Source organism: Megascapheus bottae, chromosome 4, assembly GCF_031878675.1.
Source record: "Megascapheus bottae isolate mThoBot1 chromosome 4, mThoBot2.hap1, whole genome shotgun sequence".
Lineage (NCBI taxonomy): Eukaryota > Metazoa > Chordata > Mammalia > Rodentia > Geomyidae > Megascapheus > Megascapheus bottae.
The window spans coordinates 40,797,263-40,824,153 of record NC_143512.1 but is presented as its reverse complement, the minus strand read 5'-3'; the positions used below and the strand labels follow the sequence as shown (position 1 = coordinate 40,824,153).

Here is a 26,891-nt window from a genome sequence, read left to right as displayed (position 1 = left end):
ATACAATTTTGAATGCTGCTGACCAGAAAGTTGAGAAGTGTTAAATGAACATTAGGATTTATGTTTTAACCAGTTTTCATCTCTCAAAACAAACACATACTTAGTTCAGCAGTGTCCTCTTCCCATTCTCATAAATTCTGTTCTTTCCCAAGAAACTCCTTACATGGTGTAAGATAGAATAAGGGTCAGTTAGTTCTAATTCTTGGACTATGTATAAATATACATGTCACTACTGGAGTCTGAACTCAAGTCTTGCTAAACAGGTGCTCAGCACTTGAGCCATATCTTACAGTTCTCGGGATATTGATATTCAGAAGAAAGAAATGCCGAAATCATTAATTCATTAGTTTTGAATTCATTAATTTTAATTTTGAAGACTTCATCTCCAGAACCAGCAAAAAACCAGACTGAAGGTGACTCAAGTGGTAGAGTACTAGCCAAGCAAGCTGAGCAAGCACAAGGCTGAGTTCAAACCCAGATACTGATCAAAGAAAGTTGCTGCTGCTTTTTTTTTTTTCCAGGTGCTCAGTTCTCAAGTATTAAGCTTCAGTACTTAGTACTAAACTTTACACTGAGATTACAGGTATCTAGGGGTGTGTGTGCATGTACGCTTGCCAGTTGTGGGGACTGAACTCACAACCTGGACACTGTCCCTGAGCATTATTTTTTTTCTCAAGGCTAGTACTCTACCATGTGAGTAACAGCTCTACTTCTGGCTTTTTAGTTGTTAACTATAGATAAGAGTCTCACGTATTTTCCTGCTTTGGCTAGCTTTCAATTGAGATTTCATATTAAAAATATGCTGTTTCCAATTTAGACTTGTTTTAAACAAAAAAAGGTATTCTATTTATAATTCAACCTATGCTCATGAAGCAAAATATTTAAATATCAGATAGACACTACTAGATTTGCCAAAAATGTCTGATAAAAGGATAATTAAAAATTTTGCAAAATATGAAATAATCAATTTTATTAGATTAACTCATTTACTAACACATTAAAATATGAAAAAAAGGTAAAACAGTTAAAAAGTCACAATCTCATATTACTAAGACATATAGCACTCGTTACAAACAATGAATTGTAGAATGGACCCCAAGATTTAACGCAAAAGCACTGTACACACAAGTTTCAGGCTTCTAACTTCACTGAGTCCAGTACAGAACGTGCTTCTTTATATTCCTCAGCTTCTTCCAAGTCTTTCTCACTTTCCTAAAAGGAAATACAATAAATACTTCTCAAATTACTTCAATATTTACTAAAATACTACCAACCATTTAAGGTAAATAAAGAATTGAAAGAAAGCATCCTAAGTATCTACAGCTATTATTTACAGGGAAAGGGAGGCACCATATTTAGTATTTTTTTTTTTTTTGCGCAAGTCCTGGGCCTTGAACTCAGGGCCTGAGCACTGTCCTTGGCCTTTTAAAGGCTAGCACTTGGTTTAGTTTCTCTAAATATTCTCATTATAGTATATATATATATACTATATATACTATATATATACTATATATATATATTAAGTATATATGTTAATAACATAGTTGCCTAAAGATATTGGTGTTAACTCAATAAAAACCTCAGAAATTTTTAAAGAAAATTTTAATTCCTACTTTGTGAACTTCATCACAAGATATTTTTATTATAATAGATTAAAAAAACCAAAGTTGAAAATTTGCTAATATTTTACTATTAACAATATGTTCCAAAATAACGATTCAACTACTTACAGGTGGTGATTAGTACCACACTAGAGTTAAATACAATCTTGGAATTAGAAAAAAAGCTTGACTCTGCTAACAATACCTTTGTTAACACTAAAGGAATCAAATTGCTAACACCTTTTATTTGATATTTAAAACACTGAGGTTTTTTGTTTTGTTTTGTTTTTTGGTTGTAGTTTTTTGCGGGGCTTGAACTCAGGGCCCCTAGCTATTTTTGCTCTACCATTGTGAGCCACATCTCCACTTCAAGTTTTTTGGTGGTTAACTGGGGATGAAATTTTCATGAGTTTTTCTCCCCCGGCTGGCTTTGAGCTGTGATTCTCAGATATTCACCTCCTGAGTGGCCAGCCAGGAATACAGGTGTGAGCCACCAGTGCCCGGCCTAATTTTTTTTTTTTCTGCCAGTCCTGGGCTTTAAACTCAGGACCTGAGTACTGTGCTGAGCCTTTTTCAAAGCTAGCGCTCTACCACCTGAGCCACAGCACCACTTCTGGCTTTTTCTGTGCATGTGGTTCCAAGGAATCGAAGCCAGGGCTTTGTGCATTCTAGGCAAGCACTAGGCCACACTCCCAGGCCTTTAAATTTAAAAACAAAAACAATGATAGGAAATAATATGAGATAATGGTAATAGTCAAAGGGAATAACATCCAAATTTTTATGCATAGGAAATTATATATTTATTATTATTTTTGGCTAGTCCTGGGCTTGAGCTCAGGGCCTGAGCACTGTCCTTGGACTTTCTCAAGGCTAGAGCTCTACCACTTGAGCCTCATCACCATTCCCGTCTTTTTTCCATGTATGTGGTATCGAGGAATCGAACCCGGGTCTTCTTGCATACCAGGCAAGCACTCTACCACTATGCCAAACTCCCGGCCCAGAAACTATTTTTAAAGAAAGTATGGCCACCAATGAATGATAGAATGGAAGATGAAGGTAGTTACAAAAAAAGAGAAAAATGTATATATGTATATATTTAGTGTAGACACTCAAAGCAAACCTAGTCTTAGTGATACGCTTATGGGCTGAAGCTACCGCCAAACAGCAAAGTCTCCATTTCCAATTAGCCAGCAAAATATTGGACTAGAGGTGTGTACATGTTAAAGTGTGAAAGCTGTGAGTAAGCAAGTCATGCTCTAGTATGATGCTGTGGATACAAGTACTAGCAGATATGTGTATGTGTGTCACTGTAAAGCAGAACTGACACTTCGTTGAACTCAGATATAAGGTAGGAATTTCTTAAGTCCATATATTACATCTTCAAAGTGCCTTCATTTTGTCAGTAAAATAAGCTTATTGAGAATAGAGATATGGTTGAATACATCTTCACATGAAAATGACATTAAAGATATTATTTTTGTCAAACAATATGTATATTCCCCCCAGCAATCCAGGATTTATGAGAAAAAACATATGTTAAAAAATGGTAGGAATACAAATGGTGCTTCTGCATAGTATTTTAACACTGATTATATCCTATTTTATTTATCCTCAATTTCAAAGCCACAGCTTCTTTTGTAGTTCTTAAATAATCCTGCCTTAAGTTATTTACTTATAAAGTTCTATGCCAAAATTACTGTAAAAGAAAAACATTTTCCCTTGCAGATTTAGTCTCAGTTATAATAAAATCTCATTTTCTTTTCACAGTACGTATAATGACAAATACTTATTTTTGTCATAGAAGGGAACCAGATAGTTACATAATTACTATTAGCTTACAAAATGCAAACATGATATAAAATAAAAAGATGGTATGTGATGACTGATGTTGTTGCTTTGTTCCCTCCAAAAGATTTAAGTTTTGAATTTGAATTTCACTTAATTTGTGTGTGTGGGTGTTGGGAGGGTACTGGATCACTGTCTCAGCATTTTCACTTAAGGCTAGTGCTCTCCCACTTGACTTTCAAATGAGGGCCCCAATTCAAACAGTTGATCTTTATCAATTTCAAAAATGTGTCAAAAAACCTTTATGCATGAAACAAGTAATTTGACACTGCCTGACAATCAGTACTACATATACTTGTATGATGACTCTAGTATTGAATTAAAGTAAAAATATCTTTAATGAAGTCAAAATTCAAAATACAACTGAAACCCCATTAATTGCTTTAAATATGCTGGTGTATAGGGCCAATGAATTTTTTCCTATTAGTTATCAGTGTTTAATATTTATGATATCAGCCCTCCACATACTAAATTGAAAAGAATTTTAAATACAAGAGAAGTCTTTACTTACTAATATCTGCTGAAGATCGGTATATGCAGCTTCTAACCTGCGTTGGCAATCTGGGATCATCATTCGAGATTCTTGAAGGATTTCTGCCTATAATGAGATCTCTGTGAGATATGCATACGTGATAGAACTTAGCTCATACCCTTGCAAATATGATTTAGAGGAAACAGGAAAAAAAGATTGATAAATACTTCAATATTTTAATTTTAACTGTTTGAGATGTTAGGATACCATACTATAAAATCGACAAAGTACAAGCTCTAAACTTGTCGTCTGTGTGTGTTTAGTTTTGTTCTTGGTAATCATTTCTCATGGTAAATGAAAACTAACTGGAAAAGCTTTTTTATAGAACACTTATTTTAAAAGACTATTTAAAATAAACTATTTTTCCTGCTGTTAGCAAGCACCTCTATCCAAAATGGGATCAGCTGGTTATATAAATATCTCCTGCATCTTTTAAGTAATAAAGAAAAACAGTGTTCAGATAATATCACAAGGAGATAATTACTGCATGAAAAAAGTTATTGAGTTATTGATCACATCATGTGCACACTGTAGGGGGTTCTCACTGAAAGGCAGAGGTAAAGAAAAATGAAAAGCCAAGACCAGCAGGTTCATATTTTTGATGCTTATCATGCATAAAAAGTTATTACTTATCCATGTGCTTCATTTTTGGAAGAGAGATTATTCTCCCCATGCAGTTTGAGCCAAATTACTCATGTGACACCCTTTGAATGTGAACTTCTTGCTATTTCTCCTGAAGACAAACTATAGTAAACACAGGAATACTTATTACCAGCAGTATTTTTGTGTCTGAAGTCTACCATTCAAACCTGGCCTGTAAAACACTGAATTATAAAAGAAAACAAAATCAAATCAATAACTGGAAAATCCGATCAATATAGTTAAGTGTCTGATACTGTACCTGAAATAAGACTTTTTCTTAAAGTAGAAGGAAGCCTTATTTCTTTAAACTTGATACTTAAATGAATCAAGTAACAAGAAAAATGGGTATACAACTTGAACCAAAACAGACTATCTAGCTCAAATAAAAGAAAAAGGGATGACTTGGTACCAATAATACTGTAATATAATAAAAACCTTAAGTCCTGGCACCTTCACCCTTTCATCATCAGTTCTGTCAAGGTCACAATACAGACAAAAGTGATATCATAATATACAAGGCAGTCTTTTATCCAGATCTGTTTGCTTAGGTAGAAATGTAATCTTTAGATTGAAACTTGAAACAGAGGCTCCTGACCTCACTTGCAGATTAAATAAACAAATTGATGATACAATTCTTTTTGCATGTGTGAAATATAAGTGAAATGTTTTCTCACTTATTTTACAGAATAGCTTATAGGAGTTAATTAAATATGATGAAAGGCATATGAAGAATTAGGTAAAATGGATACTTATACAAATTTTTATACAAAAACTTATACAAAGTTTTAATGTTGGTGAAATGAACTTCAAGCAGTATTATCCAAAATAACTTTTATTATTCTGTTCCAGAGTAAAAATATGCATACAATGTATCCTATCTCTATAAAGTGTACCTCCATCACCCTTCATCCCACTCTCCCTCATCCTACTCCTTTCTTAAAACAATTTCAACAGATTTCATTTAAATATTTTTCTGTATATGCAAGTAAACTACAGCAATTATATTCACTCTCATTCATCTTCTTTGTCTTCTCCCTAGTCCAGTTACTAGTACAAACTCATACCCCACCCATGCCAGTTTTACTTTCCTGTCATCAGCAACCCCCCTCCCATTTTAAAGTATTAACAGTACTAATGAGTTTCACTATGGTGTTTTAGACATTAAATTTTGCTCACAACTCAGGACCTTGAACTTGATGGGCAAGCAGTCTATGCTTGAGTCATGCCTTCAGTCTGATATCTAAGTGTTTTAAAAACAAGTTATAATGTCTTATGGTAAATGCAAATTTGGGGAGGCTAGGCAAGGTTCAACTTACAACAAGTGAATTGTGGAATCTAAAAGCTGACATATTTCTTTTAGTTAAACATATATAAATTGAAGGAAAATTTTTTTAAAGAATGCATCTTGATGTGTGTCACCCCCTTCAACAATCTCATCCCCTTCTGGCCTACCCCTCTCCTTAAACTTTTCAGTATTGTGGTACATACAATGAATTCTTGACTGCATTCCCCACCCCCTATCTAACTGTTTTTAGTCTCTTTAATAATACAGATCATTAACCAGGGGCTGGTTATAATATCCATAGATACTATGTTAATAATCCGTAGACATTCTAACACTGGATATCTGCTGCCTCTTAAATCATGGTAACAACATTAGTTTGCTAGACCGAGTTCTAGAAAATCACAGATTACTGGAATAATGGCTAAGACTTTTGTTTTATATAGTGTTTTAATGTTAATGTGTTCGTATGTCAAGCAATCCATTTGGCTTTTGTTTTGTAGTTGGCTGAATTCAATGAGTAAAAGATTATATACCAATAATTATCTTAATGTAAATGGTATATAAGTTAGAAGATATTGATTTGACTCAACCATAATCTACAAGAAATTTACTTCAAATATAATGAAATAGATCCTTTTAAGGATAGAAAAATATATTCATCATGAAAACATTTAAAATATTTTAAAAAGCCTAAGTAACTATATTAATATTGGATAGATTACAGAGCAAAATGTAACTAGTAAATAAGTAAAATAAAGTAAATTAGTAACAGAAAGTGATGCTACATTACAAGAATCAAGAAAATAGTGATCCAGTATATGTATACACTAAACACAGCTTCAGAATACATAAAACAAAAGCTTGACAAAACTAAAAGAAGCAGACAAATCCATATACATGTATTTACATATAGTTGAAGAATTAAGCATTTCATATTTAGCAATTGATAAAAATTAAGACAAAAATAAGCATTTTGGGGGATACTACCACCAGCTAACAAAGTCTAATAGATCATATCCTGGGTAAAAAAATACCCATAAAAAACTTCAAGAAGTTTAATAGAACTGATTAGAACAGTACATTCTCTATGTTAGAATTCAATTAGGAAAATACAATGGAAAAACAAGGAAAATTTTCCATCATTCATTCATCAAGTTAGTTCTAAGTAACTGAGGATGACAATAAGCAAGTCTTTAAGGAAACACTGAAATATATAGGTGCATTAAAATGAAGAAAAAAAAAAAGTCAAATCTTCCTGTGATATAGCTAAACCTAAACCAGTGTAAAGGGAAACTGTAGCACTAACTACTTGTATTAGCAAAGGGCAAAGGATTATATTAGAATCTACATTTGTAATGCAAAAAGGTAAGACATGAGGATTGAGGTTCAAAGCCAGCCCAAGCAGACAAATTGAGAAAATCTTATCTTCAATTAGCCAGCAAAAGGCAGGAATGGGAGGTAAGGCTTAAGAGAGAGAATACCAACTCTGAGTGAAAAAGCCCCACAGGAACACTAGACCCTGTGTCTGAACCCTAGTACTAGCATGAGAAAATTAGAAAAGGCAAAATACATTCAAAACAAGCTGAAGGAATAAAATAACAACAGCGTAAGTATAAGGTACAAGTCAGTAAAATTATAAATAGGAAAACTATTGAGAAACAAAATTAATGGAACAAAAATAAAACTGTCTTACCTTTAGTAAGACAAAGATGAAGTGATGTGGCACAAATCACCCAATGTAGTATCAAAATGGAGGTCCTACAACTACTAAAAGGCAAAAAAAACCCCCCAAAAAACTAGGAATAATTACTTTTCATAATGCTCATAAATAACTTAGAACTAATAGGCTCCTCAAAAATTTCTAAATGGCTGAGAACTGGTGGTTCACGTTTGTAATTCTAGTTACTCAGGGGCTGAGATCTGAGGATTGTGGTTCAAAGCATAGCCTGAGCACAACAGCCCTTGATAGGCAGGGCAGTGGGGGCTCATGTCTGTAATTCTAGCTACTCAGGAGGGTAGGATCTGAGGATCTTGGTTCAAAGCCAGCCTAGGCACAAATATCTGTGACACTCTTATCTCCAATTAACCACCAGAAAAATGTGGGTCAAGTGGTAGAGTGGTAGCCTTGAGCTGAAAAGCTCAGGGACAGCGCCCAGGCCTGGAGTTCAAGCCCCACAACTGACAAAAAAAAAAAAAAAAAAAATAAGACCGGGTAGGGGGAGGGAAATGGGGACAAAAACATGAGAAGGGGTATCAATGTGTGAGAATATAACTACTCTCTGGCAAATATAACCCCTCTATACATTACAATAAATAAGAGACCACGAGACTCTTATGTCCAATTAACTGCCAGAGAACCAAAATGGTGCTGTGGCTCCAGGCGGTGCTTTGAGCTGAATTGCTCAGCAAAGCACCCAGGCCCAGAGTACAAGCCATATGAATGATAAAATAAGTAAGTTCTAAACCACCCAAACTCAAATATCCTACATAACCTTATAATCCTTAAGGATAGTCAAGTTGTAACCTAAAATACCCTGGAAAAATTCTCAGTCCAGATAGTTTCATTAGATAATTTTACCAGACACAAAGAATTAACACAAATTTATGCAAATTCTAAAGGAAACATTCAATGAGACCAGTATTTATCTGACATCCAATCAGACAGACAATACAAAAACAAACTTCTCAAGATGGAACACAAAACAAAAATCTAGGTGAAATTGCAAATGCCTGGAATCTAGGCATCCAGGAAAAGAGACATGAGTATTTGAAGTTCAAGCATAGCCTCTGTAACGGAGGATCCAAACAAAACCACTACTTCTCACATATGTAGTGATGAAAATGCAATAAAATATTGGCAATGTGTATACAGCAATACATAAAACAGTCACATTCTATGACCAATTGAAACTTATTCCAGGTATTCAAGACTGGTTCAATATTAAACATCACAATGCATAACATCTGAAATATTAATAAATCAAAGAAGAAAACTCAATTTTAATACAAAAAAATAAGAGCTGACAAAAATCAACCATTCATGGGAAAGCACTCAGTAAAGTAGGAAAAGGGAACAAGTCTGAAAAGTCTGAATGCTTTCCCCAGAAGACTGAACAACGTAAGGATGTCTATTTTCACTATTCTTTTCTTTCCCTTTTTTTTGGTCATGGGGTTTGAACGCAGGCCCTGGGTATTGTTCCTGAGCTTTTTTTGCTCACAGCTAAAGTTCTACCACTTTGAGCCACAGTGCCACTTTCAGTTTTCTGGTAGTTAATTGGAGGTAAGTGTAGTTTATTGGAGATAAGAGTCTCACAGACTTTCCTGCCTAGGCTGACTTTGAAATGCAATCCTTAGATCTCAGCCTCCTGAGAAGCTAGGATTACAGACAAAGGCCACCAGTGCGTGCCTAGCTATTTTCACTATTCTTCAGCCAGTGCAATCAGGTAAGAAAGTGAATTAGAAGGAAGTGAATTAAAAGAATGAACATATGAATGCCCAGCTAGAAAAAAAAAAAAACTTTAGGACTAGCTAAGCAAAGGCGCCTTAGACTCAAGACCAAAAGTATAATTCATGAAAGGAAGTACTCATGAAATCCATGTCCTTCCCAGGTGCTGGTAGGTCATACCTGTAATCCCAGCTACTTAGGAGGATGAGACTTCAGAGGATCATGGTTCAATGCTAGCTTAAGCAGAAAAGTCTGAGACTCTATTAGCCTGTAAAATGTCAGACTATAGGTGTAGCTCAAAGAAAGCTGAATAACAGCAGGATGCCCTAAATTGAAGCCCATGTACCAGCACTGGTACACATGCACATGTGTGTAAACACACACAGACACAGACACACAGACACAGACACACAGACACAGACACACACACACAGACACACACACACACAAGACACACACACACAGACACAGACACACAGACACAGACACACAGACACAGACAGACAGACACAGACAGACACACAGACAGACACACAGACACACAGACAGACACACAGACACCCTCAAAATAAAAAACTTGCTCAGTAAAAAACCATGTTAAGAGAATTAAAGGACAAATTACAGACAAATATCTGTAAATCAACTTATGTGACAAAGAGCAGGGGTCTAAAATTAGGGCAAAATGAATGTTAAGTTATATTTTTCAGTCATTTTATCTTTGATTGATTGCCTTTTAAGGTTCTGGTAACTTGTGCCTAATTAAAAAAAAAAAACAAACAGATCTATACCAGAAGAGAGATGCTCCTTGGATTTTGGGCAACTAATTTCAGGTAAGTACAAAACATCATCCTAATTGTATAGTAGTTATCCTAATTGTTCAGTAGTTATATATCCAGTAAACAAAGAGTATGGTAATGAGAAGTAGCTCAGGATGGCATTCATCTCAAAAAAACGAAGAAATAAGCCAGGTGCAGTGGCTCACACCTTTAAGCCTAGTCAGGAGGCTGAGATCTGAGGATCGTGGTTCAAAGCCAGCCCAGGCACTAGGGCACTGAAGACCGTGAGACTCTTCTCCAATTAAGCACTAGAAAATGGCAAGTGGGGCTGTGACTTAAGGGGTAGGATGTTAGCCTTGAGCTGAAGAGCTCAGGGACAGTGCCCAGGCCCAGAGTTCAAGCCCCATGACACACACACTGACACACACACACTCACACGAAAAAGAAAAAAGAAATTCAGAGATGCCTACTACATAGAGGCAACAACATGCAGCATCTAGCTTCCTTAAGGTTTTCTAAGGTATAGCAAATTTCAAATAACCATTACTGACTTTAAACTCATAGGGAATAAGGAACAGATCAGGCCTCAAATACCCAATGTACATACTAAAAAACATTAATGGTCAAAATACAAACTAAGGTAGAAAAAAGAAATTGAGGGGGGAAAAAGCTTATAGGTTAGGTTAGAGCTTTGAGAGAGGTGTGGGGAAAAGTGGGCAGCCACATGAAGAAAACTAAAAGTGGATCCCAGCTTGTCACCATGTACAAACATTAACTCAAAATGGATCGAAAACCTCAATACAGAATTGAAACTCTGAAACTACAAGACAGAGTAGGAGAGACAATGGAACCCATAGGCCCAGGCAGAAACTTCCTGAACAGTCCCAGGGGCACAACAGATTGGGTAGAGGGTTGACAAATGGGACTACTTAATAAAGTTTCTGCACAGGTAAAGACATAGCTACAAAAATAGAAAGGCAGCCAACCAGTTGGGAAAAGGTTTTACCAACAATACAAAGGTTTAATATACAATACATATAGCGAACTTAAGAAATTAATTCCCTCCAAACCTAACAAGCCAATCACTAAATGGGCAAGGGAGCTAAAGAGAGACTTTTCAGAGGAAGGGGTAAAAATGGCAAAGAAACACATGAGGAAATGCTCCTCATCAATGGCCATAAAGGAAATGCAAATAAAAATAACCCTGAAATACCATCTTACAATAATCAGAATGCCCAATATTCTGAATTCAGACAACAGCAAGTGCTGGCAGGGATGTGGATGAAGAGGAACCGTACTGCATGGCTGGTGGCAATGTAAACTAGTACAAGCACTCTGGAAAACAGTCTGGAGGTTCCTCAAAAAAACTAAACATAGACCTCCCCTATGACCCACCCATATCACTCCTTGGCATTTACCCTGAGCAACATGATCCAGGATAAGGACATATGCACATCCACATTTATCACTGAATTATTCACAATAGTCAAGGATGGAAACAACCCAGATGCCCCACTACAGATGAATGGATTAAAAAAACATGGTACTTATGTACAATGGAATTTTACATAGCCACCAGACAAGATAACATAATGGCATTTCTGGGAAATAGGTCGAAGTAGAGCAAATCATGTTGAGTGAGGGAAGTCAAGACCAAAAGAAAACAAAGGCACATGGTCTCTGATATGCCGGTGTTAGCTCTAATACTGGACAAGACAAGTCAAACTGAAAAGATGCCCCTACCCAATGAAACCAAAGGAAGAGGGAACAACTGATACTCTAGCAAAGGAAAGAAAGATAACATCCGATTTGGAGGAAATGGTTTATTGTCAGTGTTCAAAGAGTTAATCAGTAGGGCGTCCGTGGCTCACACCTATAATCCTAGCTACTTGAGAGGCTGAGACCTGAGGATCATGGTTCAAAGCCAGCATGGTCACAGAAGTCTCCGAGACTCCTATCTCCAACTAGCCTCCAGAAAACTAGAAGTGGCATTGTGGCTCAAGTGGTAGAGTTAGCCTTGAGCTGAAGAGCTCAGGGACAGTGCCCAGGCTCAGAGTTCAACCCCCATGACAGACAAAAGAAAAAAATGTTAAACCTGTTGTTCTAAGTAAGACTAGAGAGTTTAATATATTGACTATTTATAAATCTGTAGACTAGATCAATAGTGCTTAGTAGTATAAAAGTAAAAAAATGATTGTGACATTAGCCAAGTATAACTGTGCCACAGTACTGTGAACTTTATAACTACTTAACCTCAATTTAAAAAAAGCTTTCAGAGGACTGAAATAAGCCTACACTGACAACTGAATATACTATAGGTTGATAAAGCAGCAAACAGAAAAATACATTGTTCTACAGTTAGACATGAGACTATATATTGAATACAAGTACTAGGCTATCCATGAACCCAATAAATTGTATTATAAATCATGACCACCACTAAGGTACCTAGAATAGTGTTTGGAGAGCAGCAAATGCTCAATAAATTCTGTTGAGTGAATATGTAAATTGATATGAAGATGGAATTTAAAGCTATTGGATGATTTTGAGATTACCTACAAAGTACAGATGTAACATCTTAAAGGCCATATATACCTGGGTGTTGTGGTACACTCTTTACAATCCTAGCACTTGAAGCAGGAAGATCATGAGTTTGAGGCTAGTCTGGGCAATACAGTAAGGCCCTTTCTTAGGGAAAAAAAAACCAAAGAAATAAAACTTATATGTGTGTGTCAGGACTGGGGCTCTTGTTTACCTTTTTCTCTCAGAGGTAGCACTGTACCACTTAATTCTGTTTTGTGTCTGTTTGGGCTGACTCTCTTGATCCTCAGATCTCAACTTATAGCTAGGATTATAGGCATGAGCTGCCAGCAACTGGCAAACGAACAAAAAACACTTTTACAATTGTGTGTGTGTGTGTGTGTGTGTGTGTGTGTGTGTGTGTGTCTGTAAAAGACTAAGGAGGAGCCAGGAGTTTGGCCTAGTGGTAGAGTACTTACCTAGCATGCACAAAGACCCAAGTTCAATTCCTCGGTACCACATACATAGAAAAAAGTGGTGCTGAGGTTCAAATGGTAGAGCTCTGGCCTTGACAAAGTTCAAGGACAGTGCTCAGGCCCTGAGCTCAAGCCCAGGACTGGCAAAAAAAAAAAAGACTAAGGAATAAGGAATACTGGTGACAAAACAGGAGGAAAAACCAGAAGTCTAGCCTGCTCAATTAATGTATCTGTCCCAATAAAAGAATGCTTCCCTAAGTGGTTCCTTGTTTCAAATACTGAGGAAGGATGCAAGGTAAGGACAGAGGAGTGATGGCAGCCAACACTGAGAGCTATGACCAGAGCTAAGAAACAATCCCTCTTCTGGGAAGGAAGGCAGGTCATTTTATGGCAGAAATGTGAATGTTTCCTGACAGCCCCTATTTTTTCCAGGAATTATGAAGCAACTGTCAGCCAAGAGTGAACATTCAATAATGCTATGATGGAATATAGAAAGTGTTATGGAAACATAATTTAGTGTAGAGGTGGATTTAGGAGGTCTGTAGGATGAACAGGAGCTCAGGAAAAACAGAAAGGAGTTGGATTAACATCCCAGGTATGCACAAAACTTCAGAACTAAGGAAGGAAGGAGAAGTGCAGGAAACAAAAAGGAAAAGACTAAAGATGTCCAGCCAGAAACTTTTAGGAGACGCTATGAGAGACATAGCAGGTGCTTAAACCAAAACCCTGTGCCCAATGCTAAGGAAAGAAAAATTTGTGGATGTGCATTACACATTTTATCTTGGTAATCATAACACTGGTTTGGATAAATTATTTCTTATTAAATATGTAGGCATACTTAATATTAGTTCATACTTAAGTATAAAAATGAACTAATCATTAAGAGTTAAAGAAGCAATATAGAGCCAGAATATGTTCAACTTCCTGCTATGTAAATAAATGCCCAACTTTGCAGCTTTCTTAGCTTACATGGGAAGTATAAATAAAGTAATAGCACTATCTCAGAGGGCTTTATGAAGACTACCTAGCTGTTGTTACAAGTAAGGTGAACTTTTACCTGCTTCTTAATGGCATAATTTTCACCATCTTCAGCTTTCATCTTTTCAATCTTTTCTTCATGCTGTTTTGCTTCTTTTTCATACATTACTTTTTCTTTGACCAATCTATAAATAAGCCAAAAATTGTTTTAAAGAATTAGCTTTTCCCTAAAGGATATATCACCAACTACATAAATGTAAAACATAGGTAATCACTAAAACTGAAAGATCAGATGGAGAGGGAGCGGGGAAAATACTTTAGCCACAGATACAACTATAGTCTTAAGTATTGTGAGGTAAACAAGTACAATCTGTAGACACATGGTTTTAATTTTAAAAACAAAATTGCATATTATATTATTTATACCAAGAAAAAACATTCAAAATTACTTAAGTCATTACTTAAATATTACTCTTTTATTGATATTCTCCCAAACTTTATACATGTACTTAAATTATAACCTGTAAAAGCTTAGCTTACTAAGGACAAATATAAGTATTTTGCTAAGTCAGAGGAAGGTTATTTTCAACAAAATGTTGTTTAACAAGTTTTTACTATAACTTAATGTATACCAGACTTTCCTTATGCAAGGAACTAGGACGATTTCAAGACGGTTCTCACATAGACAGTGCAAATAAATCAAAAATTTCTGGCTAGTAAAAAACAGCTTTTTCTATTTGACTTGCTTACTTCTATACCCATCCTGCTGAGATATGATTTAAGAAACCAACTTAGAATGAAGTAGCTTTGCTGTAATAGCTTACAATTAAAAATTTCAAAAATGCGATTAATTTTTGTATTTTGAATTTATACATAAAATTTGTATTTTGGATTGCACATAAATTAATGAATCTTTAAAGCACAAAAAAGCAAAAAACTTCAAAATGCTTGGCACAGCACCTAGAAGAATTTTAAATCATGATTTAAGTTAGCGTATACTAAATAAAATGTTCCAGTTTGGAACTTTACAGTTTGGAACTTTACAGAATTCCAGTAACTCACTTTTATAATCTTGTATTGTTTCTATAAGTGGAAGGAAATATAGCAAACCATTACCAGTATATATAATAAAATGTTATGTGACATTCACATTCACACCAGTGAAAATACCGAATTAATTACGCAGGCTCAACTCAGTGACTCACATCTAGGTACCACATACGTAGAGAAAAGCTGGAAGTGGTGCTGTGGCTCAAGTGGTAGAGCTCTAGCCTTGAGAAAGCCCAAGGACAGTGTTCTGGCCCTGAAGTCAAGGCCCTGGACTGGCCAAAAAAAAAAAAAGTTGTATTTTTCTGGGTGCTAGTGGCTCATGTGTGGAATCCTAGATACTCAGGAGGCTGAGATTTGAGGACTGCTGTTCAAAACCAGCCCAGGCAGGAAAGTCCATGTGAATCTTATTGCCAATCAACTCAGAAAAAGCCAGAAGTTTTGCTGTGGCTCAAGTGGTGGAGTACTAGTCGAGCAAAAGTAGAAAAGGTTCCAGTAAAGCAGCATAAAAATCAATGCATGGACAACATGTTATACAATGCTGCAATTAGTTCTTGCAAAGCATTTCACAGTACTGATATGACAGGTCATTAAAGTATTATCCTAGTGGACACTTAGGTCATTCCCAGTGACAACATTGTGATAAAAAAAACAAAAATCTTTCTTTACACATTTTGGGGCTATGTATTATGGTTTATATCTGAAATGACCCTCAGAGGGTAATGTGTTCAATGCTTGGTTGCCACCTGAAGAGGCAATTGGCTAGTGACTGGATCATGAAGAGTTCTGGCTTCATCGTATGTTAAACCATTGATAGGTTCCTAATTTTCAAATTATATGAAGGAGATGACACCTGGTTAGAAGTAGGTCACTAGGTTAGAAGTAGATCACTAGGTGTATTATCTTTGAAGGCATACATTGTTCTCTACCTGCTTCCTGGGCACTAAAAAAAGTGCGCTCCATCATACCCTTCTGCCATGATGTTCTACCTAACTCAGGCCAAAACACCATGGAGCCAGATGACCATGAAATGAAATCTCTACATCTACTGGCCAAAAGAAAACATTCCTCTCTTGTTATGCCAGATGTTGAAGGCAACAAATCAGCAAGACATAAAGATTATATATAGTCTATGATTTTCCTTTAGTTTTATAAAACTACTTTTGTTGTTTATTTTCACTTTAACTGGTGCTTTTTACAGCTTAATTAAGCTTTAGTTAGAAAGTGGAAAAATACATTATTTCCATGTGATAGGCTACTTTCTTTTTTGCCAGTCCTAGAGCTTTAACACGGGGCCTAAGCATTGTCCTTGGGCTTTCCTCAAGGATAGAGCTGTACTACTGGAGCCAGAGCACCATTTCCGGCTTTTCTACATATGTGGTACCAAGGAATCGAACCTGGGTCTTCGTGCATGTTAGGGAAGCACTTTATCACTAGGCCAAACTCCCAGCACCAATAGGCTACTTTTGTCATCTATTTTTTTTCAATGTTAACTTTTTTGCCAGTCCTGGGGCTTGAACGCAAGGCCTGAGCACTGTCCTTGGGCTTTCTCAAGGCTAGAGCTCAACCACTTGAGCCACAGTACTACTTTTGGCTTTTTCTACGTATATAGTACCAATAAATCAAACCCAAGTCTTCATACATGCTAGGCAAGCAGTCTATCACTAGGCCGAACTCCAGGCCCCTGTCATTTGTTACTTATAAAAAAGAAAATACAAATATTAAAGCAATTTTTTGTTTCAGCCTATGATTTGATAATACATTTAGAACTGCATGCCAGATTACACTGTTTAAAAATTAATTTAAAAATTAATTAAGTGTATCAAAGCTTACACTAGAAAGAAAAATTAGGAAAATGAAATACTAAAGATCCTAGCTAATAAGAAGGCTAACATCTAAGGACTGCAGTTCAAAGCCAGCCCAGCAAATAAAAGTGAGATTCTCATCTCCAATTAACCACCAGCAAAGAGGTACTGTGGCTCAAAGTGGTGGAGTGCTAGCCTTGAGTTCAAGGACTGTGCCAAAGCTCAGAGTTCAAGCCCCACGACCAATTAAAAAAGAAAAGAAATACCAAGAGAAAAGACAAATTGGGGAAAGGTTCATTATATGAAAAATAGAATTGTACAGAAAAATAAAAAGTGTAGTTTTTAAGAACAAAATTTCCCAGGGCTAGAGGAAGGACAACACTCAAAGGGCATCCTAAGTACCAAAAGGCTAAGTTAAAATTCAAATCCTTATCTATGTATATTAAGAATTTTCAGAGTTCCAAGAAAATTAAAGCCTTTGAAAAGAGAAAAATAGGACACTCATAAAAGAACCATTATATTTCACATTAATAACATTAGACATCAAAAGATGGAGCAATCCGTTCAAAGTTCTGAAAGAAAATGATTTATAATCTAAATTTATAACTATAATAAAGAGTGAGGGAAAAATTCATTAATTCAGTTAGCAATTATTTATTGAGGGGATACTATGTGCCAGATGTAATTTTATATACCAAGGATATAGAGGTGAAAAAACTACAAAAATCTTTGCCCTGTGGCACCTTTTAGTAGAGAAATAAGACAAATAAGCAAAATATATAGCACAGTAGGTTGTAGTAAGTGCTACAGAGAAAAAGTAATGAAGATAAGTAATACAGAGTAATTTAAAACAAGATAATCTAGGAAGGACTTTAAATGATATGTAAGTCTTGAAAGATAGACAGGAAGTCACACAGATAGCTGATGAAAGAAAGTACAAGATAAGCAAACTTTTTAGCTATATGAAAGTTCTATATACTATGTCTCCTTTCTAGGAAATTTACTTAAGAATTATGCTGGCAAACTGAAAATAAAAAGCAAGAAAAGAAGCCATGACATCAAGAAGCTATGGCTAACCTTACATACAGTTTAATGAATAGGATGGGAGAATCCCAAAACTTAAACTGTTCTGTAGACCTGGAAGATATAACATTAGTGAGGGCTCATATGGGAATATGTTTAAAAGAATGTATTCTATGAACAGAGACAAACAAACTAGAACATATCATTAAGAGGTCAGGTGTTACCTCAATTATAAAAGGAAAACAACAACCAAAAAAATCTCAAGAATCCCCCTCAACACCTAAGGTTATATTTTAAAGCAACTAATGAAGAAAATGGTCCATTTAACTAAAGACATAAAAATAACCTCCTTTGGAACTTAGGCTCAATGGTTTCCCTCATTCATCACAATCAGTAGAAACCTTGGGCTCTCCTAGCAGAGATCTGCAATAGAGCAAAACCTTGATACATAAGGCCATATAGTATGAAGCTAATTGAAAGGACCTCCAGGATACTGAAACAACAGCCATATAACGAATGATTGTTGTCCTTAATGTACTATGTTGTCTCTCATCTCCTTTGCTGTCCCTTGGGTATCTCATATTGTTACAGTACCTCACTTTGTTATCTGATATATTGAATTTATTTGTATTTGGTTATTTGAAATTTGATAGGGAAGGGGGGAAAAACCAAAACGGGTGGGGGGGGGTGGGGGGGAGGGTAATGGGTACCAAGACATGTGAAAGGGTATCAATGTATGTGAATTAATGCACCTTCTATCTGGCAAATATCATGTAACCCTTTTATTAATTACAATTAAAAAATGAAAAAAAATAACCTCCTTTGAACAATAAAGGATTCAGAGATATAATTATGTATATTATCTGCCATATTTAAAGTAATTATAATCTACGTATTTTCAGCTTTTACAACACACTTACAAATACAACATATCTTTCCCCACTTGGGAGAAATACTGGTTTTTATTTTGTTTAAAGGCGAAGGAATATCTGTAATTTTTCTACCTGCTCATGTTGTGCCATGTGCTTGTGGCTGATAACTAATTCTAGCTACTCTGGAGGCTGATATCTGAGCATCACAGTTCAAAGCCAGTCTGATAGGAACATCTATGAGACTCTTACCTCCAATTAACCACCAAAAGAGTAGAAATGGAGCTGTAGCTTGAGTGGCAGAACACTAGTCTTGAGCAAAAGTGCTCAAAGACAGTACATAGGTCTTGAGTTCTAGCCCTAAGATGGACAAATGGACAGACAGGCAGATACAAACGCAAGTGGCTGAAGTGACAGAGCACTAGTCTTGAGCAAAAGAGCTCAGCAACAATGGCCAAGTTCTGAGCTCAAACTCTAAGATTCATTCTCTCTCTGCCCCCCATCTCTCTCTCTGCCCCCCGTCTCTCTCTCTCTGCCCCCCGTCTCTCTCTCTCTGCCCCCCGTCTCTCTCTCTGCCCTCCGTCTCTCTCTCTCTCTGCCCCCCGTCTCTCTCTTTCTGCCCCCCGTCTCTCTCTTTCTGCCCCCCGTCTCTCTCTTTCTGCCCCCCGTCTCTCTCTCTCTCTTTCTGCCCCCCGTCTCTCTCTCTCTCTTTCTGCCCCCCCATCTCTCTCTCTCTTTCTGGCCCCCGTCTCTCTCTCTCTCTTTCTGCCCCCCCCGTCTCTCTCTCTCTTTCTGCCCCCCCGTCTCTCTCTCTCTCTTTCTGCCCCCCCGTCTCTCTCTCTCTCTGCTCCCCCGTCTCTCTCTCTCTCTCTGCCCCCCCGTCTCTCTCTCTCTGTCCCCCCGTCTCTCTCTGCCCCCCGTCTCTCTCTCTGTCCCCCCGTCTCTCTCTCTCTGCCCCCCCGTCTGTCTCTTTCTCTCTGCCCCCCCATCTCTCTCTCTGTCCCCCCGTCTCTCTCTCTGTCCCCCCGTCTCTCTCTCTGTCCCCCCGTCTCTCTCTCTCTGCCCCCCGTCTCTCTCTCTCTGCCCCCCGTCTCTCTCTCTCTGCCCCCCGTCTCTCTCTCTCTGCCCCCCGTCTCTCTCTCTCTGCCCCCCGTCTCTCTCTCTGCCCCCCCGTCTCTCTCTCTCTCTGCCCCCCGTCTCTCTCTCTCTCTGCCCCCCGTCTCTCTCTCTCTCTGCCCCCCGTCTCTCTCTCTCTCTGCCCCCGTCTCTCTCTGCCCCGTCTCTCTCTCTCTGCCCCCCGTTTCTCTCTGCCCCCGTCTCTCTCTCTGTCCCCCCGTCTCTCTCTGCCCCCCCGTCTCTCTCTCTCTGCCCCCGTCTCTCTCTCTCTCTGCCCCCGTCTCTCTTTTTCTCTCTGCCCCCCGTCTCTCTCTCTCTTTCTCTCTGCCCCCCGTCTCTCTCTCTTTCTCTCTCCCCCCGTCTCTCTCTCTCTGCCCCCCGTCTCTCTCTCTCTGCCCCCCGTCTCTCTCTCTCTGCCCCCCGTCTCTCTCTCTCTCTGCCCCCTGTCTCTCTCTCTCTCTCTGCTCCCCAGTCTCTCTCTTTCTCTCTGCCCCCGTCTCTCTCTCTGCCCCCCGTCTCTCTTTCTCTCTGTCCCCCGTCTCTCTTTCTCTCTGCCCGTCTCTGTCTCTCTGTCTCTCTCTCTCTCTCTCTGCCCCCGCCTCCCCGGCCCTCCCTGTCTCTCACACACACACACACACACACTCAAAAGAAAAAAAGTGATGCTATATCTAGATATTGGTTTATCATACATATAATTCTAGTTACTTGGAAGGCTTGATTAGGAATACAGCTGTTACAAGCCAGTTCAAGTAGAAAAACCCATGAGATTCAACAGAAGCACAGTGGTACGTATCTGTCATCTCAGACATGATGGGATTCTAAAATAGAAGGATCATAGTCCAGGTGTACACTATACAAAAGCAGGGGCTTAGCATTACCCAGAACAAGAGCCTACGTCAAAAATAACCAGCAGAAGCCCAGCATCAGGCTCATGTCTATAATCCTAGCTATTCAGCAAACTGAGATCTGATGATCGTGGTTCAAACCCAGACTGGGCAGGAAAGTGTGTACAACTCTTACCTCCAACTAACTACCAAAAAAGCCAGAAGTAGGAATATATCTCAAGTCAAGGCTTGAGTGAAAAAGCTAAGCGACAGTGCCCAGGCTCTTGAGTTCAAATCCAAGTACAAGTTCAACAAAGTAATTGTCTAGCAAGTGGAAGCCCTGAGTTCAAACCACCCCTGACAGAGGAGGGATGAGGGAAGAGGAGTAAGCTATAAGAGGTATAGGTTAAATTACTTTTGATCAGCTAATGAAAGTTTTGCCAGTGCAAAACTTTTAATACCAGTGTATTAAATTCCCGGAACTAAAACTTATTTGAAATTCCTAGTATAAGTTCTTTTATTCTAACAGTTGTCTTCTACTGATACAGCTAAGCTCTCCTGTCTAAGAAATTGAATTTTTGAGTTTTATTTTGTGAGATAAAGAATCTAACAGATTTCTTACATTAAAGTTCTACATATTAAATGCAATTTTATCTCTTATGATTCTCTACAATATTTGAGTCTTTGTAACAAAACAATGAACAGAACATCTATCATAATTTTAGAAACAAAATCTAAGCTACTACATTCCATAAAACTGGCTAAAAAGTATTACTTAAAATGAAAATTAAGATAGAGCAACACTAATAAAGTTAGGCTAAATATGACCAAGGTTTCCTCCCTCCCTCCCTTCTTTCCTTTTTCTCTCTTCCTTTCTTTTCACCAAATTTGCTCTCCTAAAACCAGAAGATGTTTGGTGAGGTTCAATGTTACAACTCAGGAACAGTTATATTAGTATCCTACAAAATATGACAAGAAATAAATTTAGGAAAGCTTGGATCATTCAAGATAAAATGAGTATGTGATAAAGAAAATGTACCCAGGCATGGTGGCACAGACCTGTATTTCCAGGACCTGGGAGGCCAAGACAGGATTGAGAATTTGTGGACAGCTTTGGCTACAGAGACTTTTAAAGAGGAAGAAAGATGAGGGAAGGAGGGAGAAAGGAACTGAAAATGCGAGGGAAAAAACAGTTAACATGTAGTTAGCTCTTACCATGAACTGAGCAGCTTGTCAAAGCAGGCTAATAGGCTGTTTAATCCTAAAGACAATCCTATAAAATAGGTAGTATTTCTACTTGAAAAAAAGTGAAATTCATGAAGCTTCAGTACTTGTAAAAATTCTCAGTTACTAAGTTCCAAAGAACTATTTTATTCCAAATTGCATACCCTAAGCTACCACTAATATACTTTCAATTATTTTATTTTTGAAACATTTGAGCAAATATGCTCGATGATGTCCCATATATGCTAGCTACCTACAGTCCTTCCATTCTTGCTTGCTAACACAACACAATTTTGTTTAGAATCATCCAAGAAGTCATGTCCTTCCAAAGAAGTCAATCGTAAGAGCTTTAGCAGCGGGGCATGGTGGCTCATGCCTGTAATCCTAGCTACTCTAAGGATCGCTGTTCAAAGCCAATCTGGGCACAACAAAACCCATCAGACTCTTATTTCTAATTAATCACCAGAAAACCAGAAGTGGCGCTGTGGCTCAAGGGGTAGGGCAGTAGCCTTGAGCTAAGAGCTCAGGGATAATGCCCATGCTCAGAGTTCAAGTTCCAAGATGGACCACCCCTGCCTCCCCCAAAAAACAAAAAGCGCTTTACCAAGTGTAATATAGGCATTTGCAACTGGTCCACTTCTGGTCAACACTGCAGAAGGTGGGACTTTAAGATGTCATTGCTCCTTAATGGGACACAATTCCTATTCTTAACAGTGTCATTTCTATGTGACAACTATCATTTTGGGCAGGTGTGGGGGAAATCTATTTTTTTTGAATTTAATGTTATTGTAAAGGTGATGTACTCTTTATCTGACTTACGTAACTCCTCTGTACATTTCTTTTTGAACGATGTCACCCCTTCCCTTGCTCTGTTTCCAATAGTGTCTAGTATCACTGCTGAATTTGTTCACCATTTGTTCCATCATTTCTGTGCCCCCTTTACTTCCCAAAGTCTGATAAAACAACAAAAGGAAAAAAATCCACAACCCTGTTCCCATTTCCTGGTGTTCATTTTAATATTATGTTATATGATCAGTTGCACCTCGCTGTTGTGCCTTTGTGGTCCTCTCCTAAGAACATCGTCCTCTGGTCTCACTCTGGGTGAAATGCCTAGAGACAACTTTGAAGTTGTCAGAGCACGCCAGTCCTTAATGATGTCACTGAACTACTGTAAATAAAATATTTTAAAGTATACTATAACTAGATCCCTAATATTCTTATTGTTCTAACCACATTAAGTCTGATTTTTTTTCCTTGATGCTAAAAGCACCTGAAGTGATAGGTCAGATAATTTTACAGGGCCAGAACTAATGCTTTTCTATTTTGGACTAAGAAATCCCAAATTGATAAAATGAGATTGCGATACCTTAGAGATTAAGAAAACACCTTTTCTTGCCATAAGCATAAAGAATGTGAGGACTAAATAAACTTCCCAATCCTTCATTATATTAATATTTCATATGAATTTTGTGCAAAAGACTATGCTTAATGCTTAGAACTAAAAGTTTTATGTAAAACTTTTAAATGGTCCCATTGTTCAATATCGGAACAACACAAGATTATCTGAAATAGCATGAGGCAACATATTCACACATACCTGCCCTTAGTCACTACATGTTTTTGGCTTTGTGTGTGGCCTAAATGAAAAAAAAATGAATGTCCAATTTTATTGTATGTGTTATCTTTATTCACTTATCAATCCATTAAAGTTCTACTAAATCTCAAGTCGAATATAACTTTAATTAAGTTTAATACATAGGTCAGATAAAACATATTATACAAACAACTAAAATGATGCTAGTCCAAATCAAAATCAATATAATTTTAGGACTATAAACTGTAGGTAATACCAAGCTGATGAACATCAGGAATAATTAAAACCCTACCAATATAAAAGAAATTACTTCCCTAAACCTCTAAACTGTCCCTTAAATATTTGTTCTGCAATGCCAATGGGCTTTTAAAAGTATATAAAGCTGATAAGCTTAGGACGCCATGAATTTACGAGAAACCAATAGTTTCTCCCATAGCCACTTCTTATCATTACAAAATACTGTGACATTTGAATTACAAACTACTCTTGTAATTTTTGACTTCTCCCCTGTTAACTGTCTTTGTAACATCTCCACTGAAAACATCTCACCTGCAACTAAAACCTAGTCATTATCATCCCTACCCAACTTGAACTGTTAAATGTCAAAACCTTGCTCCCATATCTTTGTGGTCTGGTGACTGGAAACCATTTTTACTGGGTGGTCTGGCTAAGTCTGAAAAGGACTGAAGAAAGCACAACATAGGTACACAGGGGAACAGGGGATGTTTTGGGCACTATTTGTTTGTTTGTTTTAAATAAAAGCTCAACTGTACAAGAACTTGATAAAGTAGGCGTGGCTTGTGAACAGTGGAAAAACTGCAGAGTTGTCTACAAGTTTATTATCAAAGTGATAAAGGAAAACAAAAAGCCTAATTCTATATTAGATGAACTAAAAAACAAAAACCAAACGAAGCAAATAATTATACATCTGAATGACCACACTGCACTATCATTTCCAAAATTGTTATAACTTAGATCCATAAGGGATTAAAGGTAGCACATAGAAGAACATGGTGACAAAATATTCAAGGTAACTATTCCATTCTATGAAATAGATGTTTGCCTGAAACATTCAAGCAAAGGATAGTATTATACTAAAACTACTATAATAAATCAGAAAATTAAAAATAACATTTGAGTCAAGTGACTAGTTGATTGTCCCATCTCATAGATAATGAATTAGTATCAGTAGGACACCTGAATTTTGTCCAGTTACAAAATAAGCTCAATTTACTCAGTAAAACATTTTACAGTCTGGCTTTCTCAATTAACCCCAACAGTTTTAAAACATCACATTGTGTAAAAAACTAGAACTATATACAGGATTACCACCAACTGCAGCATTTGTTCCATGAACAGAATGAGTTAGCATGCACAATCAGAGAATTTCTAACTTTATCTCACAAAAACAAATATATATTTTTCACTCACCTGTTTTCTACCACTTTAACACCACAAAGTTTTCCAAGTTCTTCCATAGCATTCTTTCTGGGACTATTTCATGAGCGACTTGGGAGAATCTTTAAAGAGCTTGGATTGTATGGAGAAACTACATATGGAGACAAGCTGATGCCACATTTCCCTTTCTCCAATCAACTTCAATAATTCCAGCAATAGCAGAACATTTGGAATTGAGGAAAGATACCTTACTATAATTCTAGTTATAGAAACTCAAAGTTGTATGTACCTATGGAGGCAGGGACTATCTTTTACTAACCATGCTAATATTACCAACTACTATTTATTCAAATATGATAACAGTTGTTTAATAGAAGAAAAGGAATACTTGTGTAATAGACGTTAATAGTTGTGGTGAAAATGTAAAGGTTTCTATGAACAAGTAAAGCTTGGGAAAGATTGCATACTCTAGACCTCACAGGTATTCACACAAGAAAAGCTTTGAGTAGGAGAACTGCGGTGGGGCTCAGATGCCTAAAACTATGGATCATCTATATTCACTCTGAGACATGCTTTTGATTGTTTTACTGGAAATCCTGTGACAACTCTAAAAGTTGAGTGAATTTTAGCACATATGTATGGCCAATGGTAGCAGAGTCAACATAGAACTATGCTTCGTGGTGTTCTGGGAAAAACCTTTCGACTTGTTGGCTATACTATTCAGTATGGCTGTATAGTCCACTGTGCTTTTGAATACGTTGGCGGTGTTGTAATGTGCTCTGGACCATCAATGGAGCCTACAATTCATAATTCAGATATTGTCTTTGCAGAAAATCTTAGTCGACATTTTTATGGTATTCAAAGAGGTGACATTGTGATTGCAAAAAGTCCGAGTGATCCATCCAAAGTCAAACATTTGTAAACAAGTAATTGGTCTGGAAGGAGACAAAATCCTTACCACTAGTCCATCAGATTTCTTTAAAAACCATAGTTATGTGCCAACGGGTCATGTTTGGCTAGAAGGAGACAATCTACAGAATTCTACAGATTCCAGGTACTATGGACCCATTCCATACGACTAATAAGAGGGCGGATTTTCTTTAAGATCTGGCCCCTGAGTGATTTTGGATTTCTACGTGACAGCCCAAATAGTGATAGATTTTTCTGATGATTAACATTTATTCTTTTGACTTGATTATTGTCCTCCTGTTCAAGTGAATTTATACTGCAGCTGAAACCATGTACTTGCCAATAAACTATCTGCAAGTCAAAAAAAAAATAAAAGCTTTGAGTAATTTTACAGGCAAGTAGCATCAAAATTTAGCACAGCTGCTCTCAAAATAATTTGAGCACAGAACATTTTTAGAATGCTCTTAATGAAAGCTGATTCTATGAGTAACAACTTAGCATCTCAAATAAAAAAACAGATAATACTAACAATTCTGACCCTAGTAACTAAAATTTTATTTATAAATTTTTAGAGTACATCAATATACTACATTAAATACAAAATGTTTTATTCCAATTATAATATGTAAATAAAATATTTAGTTTGAAAAAGTTTATAGTAAAATGATTGTAGCTAATAAATTAAAAATCAAATTCAACTTTCTCCTAATGCAAACTTATTTCTTTACCTTAAATATGTTTATTTAAATGGTAATAATACATCCTTGCTCTCAGGCCACAAAAACTGAAGGAATACCATTTTTAAAGGTTATTTAGAAATAAAACAGCTTTAAATAGAAAATGTTATCCAAATAAAACACTTCAAAAACCAGGACTTTGCCTAGAGTATGAACAAATACACAAGACTTCATTCACATATCCTCCAAATGTTCATTTAAAAATCCAGTAATTTAAACATCCAAAATCACATGATGAATAGTAT

General features: G+C 36.9%; 1 protein-coding gene and 1 pseudogene across 2 annotated transcripts in view; one reads left to right on the top strand and one right to left on the bottom strand.

The window, feature by feature from the left end:
• Positions 1–953: 953 nt before the first annotated feature.
• The window catches only part of Tbca (tubulin folding cofactor A), a 54,824-nt gene continuing 28,886 nt past the window's right edge, over positions 954–26,891 (bottom strand). Inside the window, exons 1-4 of one of the 2 annotated variants that reach the window (XM_090331721.1) lie at positions 25,034–25,182; positions 14,180–14,285; positions 3,958–4,044; positions 954–1,212 (exon numbers count right to left, since the gene is read on the bottom strand). In XM_090331721.1, the coding sequence (XP_090187847.1) occupies positions 1,132–1,212; positions 3,958–4,044; positions 14,180–14,285; positions 25,034–25,080 (321 nt within the window). In that variant the 5' untranslated portion in view covers positions 25,081–25,182 and the 3' untranslated portion in view covers positions 954–1,131. Of the gene's footprint in view, positions 1,213–3,957; positions 4,045–14,179; positions 14,286–25,033; positions 25,183–26,891 lie in introns of those variants that run through there. The other variant, XM_090331720.1, reaches the window with a different exon arrangement.
• Positions 25,518–26,168, top strand: LOC150064317 (mitochondrial inner membrane protease subunit 1 pseudogene; annotated as a pseudogene).